We start from the raw sequence: 11,457 nt of genomic DNA on the forward strand, positions 1-11,457 counted from the left end.
AACATGACGTGGCTATAGGCACACATCTATATTTTCGGGTACGAATACCCCCAGGACTCGATGGAAGGAAACTGACACAACATGACTGACTTGATCATAAGATTGGAGTCCACAATTCACATTGTCATAAGTAGGGGATATTATACTTCATGTAGTTTTTCAACATCTTAAGCATGGTAGGGAGTGCATGGATATATTTCATGTACATATAGTATATCTCCATTATCATACATGCTTCATACCACAACAATAGCAACACATCAATAGCATGAAATTTATATTGAAGTATATAGCTAACATGGACTTGTCATTTAAATATCATGGAATCATGTAAATATGAATTTCTAGCATCCTAGGAATTTTATCAAACACCTTGCATGCATTCTTTATGGCATAGGTGGATTTCATACTTGCATCATATAAAACCACCCAAAGTTCATGTTTTTCAACTAACAACCACATATATTCCATGAAAACACCTTTAGATATCATCATGAAACTTAAACATCAATCAACAACAAGTACATGCTCATATTACCACAAAAAAGTATACAAAATAACATTTAAAAGCATGATTATTGAGCTATATGAATGAATTGAATCCATAGATGAACACTACGCATACCTTAGATTAAGAATTCGTGAAGATTGACGGCAAAATTTCCTTAATGATTTGCTAGAGAGTTCTTAGATTGGGAAAATTAATTCTTGATTATCTTGGAAAAAGGCTTGAATCTTTCTTTTGAGAGATGAGTTTAATGGAAAACCTAATATTATGATTGAGAGTGTAAGAGAGGGTTTTTGAGATGCTTAACTGAAGAAAAATGGGAAAAATTATGCCTCTTTAGGGTTATAAGTCGTGGAAAGTGAAGGGAAAATATCAAAATACCCTTATGAAATAAATTCCCAGTTGCTGAAAATCATAGCTGACGACATTTGTGACAAGACATCAAAAATATGGTAAGCTACCACGAATATCATCACACAGAAGGTAGTTTCTGCCTAAGGCTGAAGACCTTCATGGTAAGGCATCAGAAATGTGGTAAGCTACCATGAATGTCGTCACTTAGGAGCTAGTTTCTGCCTAAGGCTGACGACCTTCGTGGTAGGGCGTCACAAATATGGTAAGCTACCATGAATGTCGTCACTTAGGAGCTGGTTTCTTCCTAAGGCCGACGACCTTCGTGGTAGGGCGTCACAAATGTGGTAAGCTACCACAAATGTCGTCACACTGTTTCTAGCCTGACATGCTGGAGTAAAATAGGAATAACACTTTGCTCCGATATAGGATTTAGGCAAAATTGGTATCGTTAGAAATATAATTCAATTATCTATCTATTGATAGGTCATGAGCTCAAAATTTCCAAGTATAATGAGAGATATACTCGTTTAAAGTTGACTGTAACAATATTCTTCTCAACAATTCAATCGGTAAGGAATGTTTTGATTCGTCTGATAGCTGGGAGTTATTTGAAGCCTTAATATACATCTAACTCAATCATAAAACTATAAAAGAACCATGATGTACTATGGATAAGCTTGGTACATGGCTCTAATATTGGTTTGGATATTTTGGGGTATTACAATATCTCCCCCTTAGAAACATTCATCCTCGAATGATGACTGCTTGAGAGGGGAGAAAAGATAAAATGATGTATATATATCATGAATTACTGATCATGATTTCATGGCTAACATGATTGAAAACTAAGCATATCATACTGCGCATGCATATCTGATGCATAGGTAGCTAATTTATGAATGTAGGACTGAGTGTTCTGATAAACTGAGTTTCTCAAACTAAGAATACATATCTGATGCTTAATTGTTAACTTGAATCCATGCATATCTGATGCATGATTATATGACTAACATGATACGTGAATGCATGACTAAAAATACTGATAAGCTGACCATGCATATCTGATGCGTGAATACATGACTTGCTGGCTTTATTAGGTAACTCATACTGAAATATATGCTCAAATGAGAGAAAAAGATCTAAAAATGCATACTATAAACATGAAATACTGGTAATATACCTGAATCTAAGTCAGGGAAACTTTCTGGATTAGGACGGGTCTGGAGTGCATAAAGTCTATTCTGACACTGACCACTATTGGTACCTTGCTGACTCAACTCCTTACCCCTCTATGCTAGAACTCTGTACTCTCGCATCCTGTGGCCTGGCTTGCCATACCCAAAGCATACATCACTTCCTGCCATACATGCACCTGCATGATTCTTACCACACTCTTTGCAAAACGGATAAGTAAGACCTCTATTTTCACTACCTGGGCCTCAAAGCCTGGCGTTCCATCATAACGGTCATTTCTGGACTTAGGTGTTGGTACACTAGCAGAGGATAGAGCTGGGACTAAAAATTTTTGACTATGCTAAGAACGGTACCATCCTGTGACTTAGGCTGAGCAAAGCTGAAACTACCTGTCCTTGCTCTCTTACTCTGTCTCTCTCTCTTCCTAATCTTCTGCTTCTCTATCTGCTGAGCATGTGTCATAATTTTAGCTAAAGTTATATCACTATTCAACATGGAATATCTTCACTCATTTACCATACTATCATTCACCCCTGACACGAACTTACTCATCTTAGCTCTACCATCTGCAACCACATGAGAGGCATATCTGGCTAATTAAGTAAACTTGAGAGAATACTCCTTTACCGTCATACTGCCCTGACTGATTTTGATGAACTCTAGTACCTTAGCTTCTCTAAGCTCTAGCGAAAAGAATCTATCAAGGAAAACAACGGCAAACTCCTCCCACTCTATAGGGCCTGCATCATCTAACCTTTCTAACTTCCAATGCTTGTACCAAGTATGAGCGACATCTTGTAATTGGTATGCGGCTAACTTAGCACTCTGAACAGTAGTAACCCCAATAATATCTATCACCTTCTGAACCTAATCTAGGAATTTCTGTGGATCCTCATCTGACTTAGACCCTGTGAAGAAAGGAGGATTCATTTGGGTGAAGTCCCAAATTCTAGCTGCAGCTGAATTGGCCACTGGGTTGGCCAGAACGATAGCTGGTCTTTTATTTTGGGTAGCAACTGACTGAGAAAGAGTGGTGAATACAGCCCTAAACTCCACATGAGAAACATGATCGCCCAAAGGGTCTTCGGGCTGAGGGGCTGACTGATTCCCGTTTTTTCTTTTAGGAGGCATGTCTATAGAAGAAAGGGAGAAATGGATTAGACAGAGATTATGCTCACTGGCATGACATGAATACTGAAAGAAGGGAAACTATTCTTAAAACATCTCATAGCGTCCTGCACATAAGTGTGGTGCACAACACACGCATGTACGAGACTCTACTAGATGCGGATTTCAGACTTCCTAGGACTCTATTAAACCTTAGGCTCTAATACCAAGTTTATAACACCCCAATTTTCTGAACCGAAATGCTACACGGTGATCATGACCCCAAAGGACCACAAGCTAACCCATGACTGATATATGTACCTGTATACTACGTAATATATCATAAAATGTGGTAACATGAACATGAAAGGCCATAAGGTTCAAACTGAACAAATGTCTGATAACAAAATGTCTAAAAAAGGTATAATAATACAAAAACTAGTCATAAATACTGAAAATAATGAGATCTGAATATCTAATCTGACATCTGGTCTAAAACCTTGTAGCTGAATTGAATAAGGAGTAGAAGAAACATGTCTCCAACTAACTCTATCTAGCAAATAAATAGTAAATGTAGCAATAATCATATCGTTCTCGAATGAGAAGGACTCACTGTAAACTCTGAATACTGGAATGCTACTACTGATCTGGAGCTCGTGCCTCTGAACCTATGGTGTAACATAAGAGAAAGCACCATAGCGCAAATGCGTCAGTACGTCTGAATGTACTGAGTATACGAGTGAGGTAGGCTAAATGCAAAGGGTTATATGCATGAATAATGCTGGCTAATATGAATGTGAGAATACATATATGCATACATAACTGTAATTGAACTCGTAGAGATACTGACTACTGAGTCTGAATACTGACAACATGAGTGTACTGATACTGAGATACTAAATAGATGAGCAAATATTTCTGATAGTTTGAATTATGAAGAACTGATCTGGTTGACTATGTCTGACAGTCCTGAAGCTGAATACTGATATCATGAATTCTGATAACTGATATGACTGATTTATAAGTTCAAAAAACTGATATAACTGATATAGCTATGATGATCAGCCTAACCAATGTAACTGATACTGAGCGAATGTATCTCACAGTTTAAGTTCTGATGGAACTATCTGAGTTCTATTTAATATGGAGTAACTGAATTTGAGATCAGTCCTATCTAGTGGGTGATCATGAGTATACTGATAATAAGGATGATTTGAATTAGTCTGAGATCAGTCCTATCTAGTGGCTGATCTTTAAATCTAATGATTTTGATACTGATTAATAATAGTTAAGATCAGTCCTAGTTAATGGGTGATCTTGAAGTCTATTTATAATTGATAAGCATTGACTGTATCCAACAGTACTAAATCCGTACTACTGAACTTAATTGAATGTATCTGATAATCCTAAATCTGTATCTGAAACTGTGGGAGGTGTTCATCTAACCGACATGGCCCAAGCTAAGCTGACTAGGGTCTAATCTCTACCCTGACTGGAAGGGTGTCAATACCGCGCCACCAGTAAAAATATCTGTTGTGGATTCAGTCCTAATCTAGCGGGTGACTCCTGGGATCATTCCTATACATATAAATGTGCTAACGGGTGACCCCTGAGTATGTCAGTCCTATCTAACGGGTGACATCTTGTACCTACGTAGGCTACATAGTTTTGGAACTTAGGGATTTCTTCTAAGAATCTCATTCCTAATCTAGCGGGTGAGTCCCCATCCCTAGGCTTAATCGGTGCTGAATCCTACTTCCATCTGAAAGACACTGAACTAAATAACTGGAATGAACTGAATAACTGAACTGAACTGATTAGCTGAACTGATACTAATTAATTAGACTGATACTAGTGGTATTATTTAGCGGAGCTAAACTAAGTTTACTGGATTCCGATGACTGATGGAATATACTGAGTTTTGAGGATTGGATTTCGATGACTGATGGAATATACTGAGTTCTAAGGACTGGTTGAGAGTACTAAAACTACTAAGATTGACATTAAATACTGTGGTTACAGATATTACTGAGTACTGAGATCACTGAGATTACTAAACTACTGAGATTACTGAGTTTCCCTGAGTCACATGACCGAATGGTTTCTATAGATCATGGATTGACTGAGAGTATCATGAAAACATGACATGGCTCTAGGCACACAGCTATATTTTCTGTACGAATACCCCAGGACTCGATGGCAGGAAACTGACACAACATGACTGACTTGATCATAAGATTGGAGTCCACAATTCACATTGTCATAAGTAGGGGATATTATACTTCATGTAGTTCTTCAACATCTTAAGCATGGTAGAGAGTGCATGGATATATTTCATGTACATATAGTATATCTCCATTATCATACATGCTTCATACCACAACAATAGCAACACATCAATAGCATGAAATTTATATTGAAGTATATAGCTAACATGGACTTGTCATTTAGATATCATGGAATCATGTAAATATGAATTTCTAGCATCCTAGGCATGTTATCAAACACCTTGCATGCATTCTTTATGGCATAGGTGGATTTCATACTTGCTTCATATAAAACCACCCAAAGTTGGTGTTTTCAACTAACAACCATATATATTCCATGAAAACACCTTTAGATATCATCTTGAAACTTAAACAACAATCATCAACAATTACAAGCTCATATCACCAAAAAAAAGTTAACAAAATAACATTTAAAAGAATGATTCTTGAGCTATATGAATGAATTGAATCCATAGATGAACACTACGCATATCTTAGATTAAGAATTCGTGAAGATTGATGGCGAAATTTCCTTGATGATTTGCAGGAGAGTTCTTGGATTGGGAAACTTAATTCTTGATTATCTTGGAAAAAGGCTTGAATCTTTCTTTTGAGAGATGAGTTTGATGGAAACCCTAATCTTGTGGTTGAGAGTGTAAGAGAGGATTTTTTAGATGCTTAACTAAAGAAAATGGGAAAAATTACGCCTCTTTAGGGTTATAAGTCATGGGAAGTGAAGGGAAAAGACCAAAATACCCTTATGAAATAAATTCCCAATTGCTGAAAATCATAATTGACGATATTTGTGACAAGGCATCAAAAATATGGTAAGATACCATGAATGTCGTCACACAGAAGCTGGTTTCTGCCTAAGGCTGACGACCTTCGTGGTAAGGCGTCACAAATGTGGTAAGCTACCACGAATGTCGTCACTTAGGAGCTGGTTTCTGCCTAAGGCTGACGACCTTCATGGTATGGAGTCACAAATGTGGTAAGATACCATGAATATCGTCACTTAGAGCTGGTTTCTGCCTAAGGATGACGACCTTCGTGGTAGGGCGTCACAAATGTGGTAAGCTACCACGTATGTCGTCACATTGTTTTCAGCCTGACATGCTGCAGTAAAATAGGAATAACTCTTTGCTACGATATTGAATTTAGGCAAAATTGGTATGTTTGGAAAGATAATTCAATTGTGTATCTTTTGATAGGTCATAAGCTCAAAAATTCCAAGTATAATGAGAGATATTCTCATTTGAAGTTGACTATACCAATATCCTTCTCAAGAATTCAATCGGTAAGAAATGTTTTGATTCATCTGATAGTTGGGAGTTATTTGAAGCCTTAATATACATCTAAGTTAATCATAAAACTATAAAATAACCATGATGTACTATGCATAAGCTTGGTATATGGCTCTAATATTGGTTTGGATATTTTGGGGTATTACAGGTTGATACTCTTGATGGTTATGTGACTTGTTTGTAAGCATTGTTTGACTTGTTATTTTTTTATTATTGATTCATTGAATATTTTTTATGTAATGATACCTGTCTAATTTTTATTTAATTTATGTCTTGTGCATGCTATTAAATTGAGTTGGCCTATTATACCTAACAGTACATAATGGTTTGTACTGATACCACCCTATACTCTTCTTTTATTGAGTGCAGAAAGTGTTCTAAAGACTTAGACACGACCTTATCTCTAGAGTTTGATAGCAGATCTGGATCCAAGGGTGAGCACTTCGTCTTCAGGCTGCCATAGGTCACCCTATTTGTTCTTGTCCATCTTTCGGGCAATGGTACATTCTTTATTTACTTTATTTTTTGATATCTCTTTTAGACATGATCTTTCTTAGGAGTTCTTATATGATGACTTTTGGATCTTGAGAATTTCAATGAGTAGCTTGTTGATTTTCACATTGATAATGATTAGCTTCAAATTATTGTTGTTAAGTTGGTTTTATGATAATATCATTTTAATATTGACTAAGTGATTGGGTAATGGTTCGATTAGATGGTTCTCCCACAAGAAGATTAGTGTGGGTGCCACTCATGGACTTTTGGATCGTGACACTAGATCCTCCTAGAAAAAATAAACTTGAAGTTTAAGAGATAATTCATGATATACAAAATATTGCAAGTTCATTGCCAGACTGACCCTATGTTATAATTCATCTGTAAATGCTCCAATGAAAAATCCTTGAATGACAAAAGTCTATGACATGCTTGAAATGTGATAAACTAATTGGCTCTAAACAAGGATAGGAACAAATGATCAAGATTGTCTTGATAATGAGACAAGTGCTTTAAAAGAGCATTATGACATAACACTAAATCTTGCCAAAGGTTCAGGTACCTGAAAATAATGAAATGAAGGGATCTTGATAATTTTCTCTTATTGAAACCGATATCAAACTACCATCGATGGTATATTTGGTATAATATAGCGGTTAAATTATAAATGGTAACAAAGATATTGAATTTAAATCTGTCGAATTATGTGGACAGATAAAACACACAATTCAAGTATATTATGTATCACTTGAAAAGTGAACTTTTAAAATTAGTTCATAGACTATGGTATAATGCCAGTGGAATACAAATTGGTGATCATGCGAACAGTAAAATCATAAGATATAAAATACGACTTGTGCCTTGAAACATAAATGTTATTCGCAAATTCCTGGCATTATTGTTTGGAGATGTGTTCTCCTATGGTGGATGCAGTAAGGTTTCTGGCAATGTATGAAAATCTTGAATGCGTATAACGAATGAATGTCATGTCTAGCTAGACGGTAAATGTAATAGAAAAATTCTTGAAGAATTTAAAAGAGACTCGATCCTTTGAATTTCTCAATGATTGCAAGATTGCTTACCATAAAGAAAGATGATTTTCATCTCATGAAAATAGTTAGAAAATACCATGTATTAGTGAAATTATTGCACTTATGTATCCTACTATTCTATACATGAGATAATAGTTTTTATTAATGTACAGAAAAGATATAACTTCACTTTGATGTGAATGTGAGTGAAATCAAATATTATTGATATTGATTTATTATATCTAACAAATATTGTCAAATGATTATTGTTTATACAAATACAGGAAGAGGATTTAATCTATGATCAATTTTAATATCGTGCAAATGAGTTTTCACAACTAATTGGTTGTTGCAACGAACAAGTCCAATGTGCAAATGGCTTGCGACAATGAGGTCACATATAAATTTATTTTCAAAAATTTATTTGTCTGAGTTCATGGGCTTAACATACCCAAAAAAAATAAGAAAACAACACATTAGGATGATTTCAAGAATGCAACATCTACATAAATATGATTTGATCGCAGCGGCACAATCAATATCTACATCTAAAAGCAGACATATAAGATTAAATGTGTCGTCTTCTAGAAGTGAAATGATGTTTGCATCAGACAGAGTAAAATACGCATTGCACTCTTTTTTTCTTGACTTAGATTCTGTCCCAATGAATTTTTTTGGGAAGGTTTTTAATGAGGTAACAAACAAACGCGTATTATAAGATATGTGTACTCTTTTTCCTTCACTTGGGATTTTTTCATATAAATTTTTTATAGTAAGGTTTTAACGAGGCACATCATCTGTGGACATCTAAGGGGTAGTGTTATAAAATCAATAAGTGTGGATTTCCACTACTCTAGAAATTACTCCCACTACTTATCTCCATTATTCTCCTTCATTTTGAAGATAACCTCCACCATTCATGACCATTATTCTTGTGACCTTTCTCATCCATAACCTTCTCCATTATATTAATGGTTAATATTATGTTTATGAAAACCTTTTGCATGCCTCTATATGACACTATAAATAGAGGCATAAGGGTTCATATTGTAAAACACTTGGATATTTGATATTTGAAAGAATGAAAAGTTCTCATCTCTTATCTTGTCTCAATATTTTTTGTCTACTTTATTGTTCATAATATTCATATTTTGGCTTAGTTTTAAAATAATTTTTTTGTACTATTTGAGAGTTGTATATGGTATTGGTTTCATATTTAAGGATTGTATATATATAAACTAAAATATGTATAAAATTTAAAATCCTAATAATTGATTGTTATTATATGCTTGATTCTTAACAGGATATGGCTCAATTACCAATTTTTTTGAAGCATTCAAAATTTTGAATGTGTGGACGGATGAAAATGAATATGATGAATATCGATTGGACTTAATTAGAATAAAAGAATTCAGAAACTACAATTAATTTCTAGGTTGATTTTTAAAATTTTTTTTATAGATTTGAAGCACAAAAGTGTGAGAATTTGAATATTGTATGTGAGAGATACCATATTATATCTTAAGTGAGGTTGTTCTGCCACCAAAACACAAACAACCATCTGGGAGGCCAAAAAAAGAGAAAGAAAAAAGCTTGTTGGAGAATTCTTCAAGAATTAGTCTTCAAATTCACACAGTGCTTGTGGTTATAGTGGGCACAATAATCATTCGTGACGAAAAACACCTCAGATTGAATAACAAAATTTTAAAAAATATAAAATTAATTTTTTAATTTTATTTGTGATAAATGTTGGTTTTTAATTATTTTAAATACATTCCAGTTATTCATTTAATAAATAATTTTAATTTTTGTTTATGTTTTTATACTTGTAGAAATTTATATTGCATTGTGTGCTTTGCATTTACCTTTTATAGTTATTGTTATTTATAGCCTTCTCTGTGTTTTTCATGAGTGGTGGCTTGGGTGGCTAATGGAGGAGTAGGGTCATGTCCTAGGGGGCTGGGGATGGGGTCGGGGTCTGGGGTCGGGGTCTAGGGTTGGGTTAGGTTAGAGATGCGGAGTTTGAGGTATTAAGGGAAGGGATAAGAGAGATGATAGGTTGAGGGTAGGGTCGTGGAACATAGGGACCCTTCAGGGTAAGTTGATAGAACTGGTAAAGATTCTTAGGAAGAGAATGATCAATATTACATGTGTCTAGGAGACCAAGTGGCTAGGTTCTAAGGCTAGGGATGCAGATGGGTACATGTTATGGTACTCTGGTAGTGAGAGGCGTAGGAATGAAATAGGTATCTTAGTGGACGAGGAGCTTAGAGGGCAGGCAGTGAAGGTTAAAAGGGTTAGTGATCGGGTGATGACTATCAAGTTAATCATTGAGGGGTCTTCTGTGAATATCTGTAGTGCATATATGCCACAGACGGGCCTGGAAGAGGAGGAGAAGAAGAGATTTTGGGAGGTTTTGGATGAGGTGATAAGAGGCTTTCCTAGTTCAGAGATAATTTTCATAGGAGGGGATTTTAATGGGAACGTTGGGTCTCTACCAATGGGTTATGATGATGTGCATGGAGGTTTTGGGTTCAGGGATAGGAATATTGAGGGAGTGGCTCTTTTAGAGTTTGCGGGGGACTTTGGGTTAGTGGTAGTGAATTCTAGATTTCCAAAGAAGGAGGAGCATCTGGTTACTTTCCATAGTTGTCTAGCCAAGACCTAGATTGACTTTTTGCTGCTTAGGAAAGAGGATAGAGCAATGTGTAAGGATTGTAAGGTAATTTCGAGTGAGAATCTTGCGACCCAGCATAGACTTCTAGTGATGGACTTGGTTATCAAGAAGGGCAAGAAGAGACGGGGTGGCGTGGGTCGTTCTAGAGTTAGGTGAGGTAGCCTACTCTAGCTAGTGCCTTGAAGATAGGGGTAAAGTTGGAGGGGATGGAGGTTTAGGAGGATAGGGGGGACGTAGATAGTATGTGGGATAGGGAAGCGGGATGCATCCAAGAGTCAGCTAGAGAGGTGTCGGGTGTCTCGAGAGGCTAGTTTGGCCGATATCGGGGGGATTGGTGGTGGAATGAAGATGTTAAGAAGAAGGTGGATATGACGAAGGCAGCTTATGTTAAGTTGGAAGAGAGTAAGGATGAAGAAGAGAAGCGGGTAAGCAGGGAGGAGTATAAGTTAGCTAAAAAGGAAGCTAAGTTAGCAGTTACAGCTACTAAGACAGTAACTTTTGAGAGTTTGTATAAGGGGTT

General features: G+C 36.0%; 1 protein-coding gene across 1 annotated transcript; it reads left to right on the forward strand.

The window, feature by feature from the left end:
- Positions 1–10,463: 10,463 nt before the first annotated feature.
- Positions 10,464–11,093, forward strand: LOC124885773. The gene is made up of 2 exons (XM_047394025.1): positions 10,464–10,849; positions 10,949–11,093. Exons 1-2 carry the CDS (start codon positions 10,464–10,466, stop codon positions 11,091–11,093), a joined length of 531 nt encoding a protein of 176 aa, XP_047249981.1.
- The last annotated feature ends 364 nt before the right edge of the window (positions 11,094–11,457 follow it).

The sequence above is a fragment of the Capsicum annuum genome, chromosome 7 (assembly GCF_002878395.1).
Source record: "Capsicum annuum cultivar UCD-10X-F1 chromosome 7, UCD10Xv1.1, whole genome shotgun sequence".
Classification (NCBI taxonomy): domain Eukaryota; kingdom Viridiplantae; phylum Streptophyta; class Magnoliopsida; order Solanales; family Solanaceae; genus Capsicum; species Capsicum annuum.

Bases quoted from the DNA above. Each gene is read 5' to 3' on its own strand.
- LOC124885773 (XM_047394025.1), top strand. From the start codon at position 10,464: ATGTTATGGTACTCTGGTAGTGAGAGGCGTAGGAATGAAATAGGTATC. The intron at 10,850-10,948 runs GTTAGTGGTAGT...TTTGCTGCTTAG, and splicing joins GAGTTTGCGGGGGACTTTGG to GAAAGAGGATAGAGCAATGT.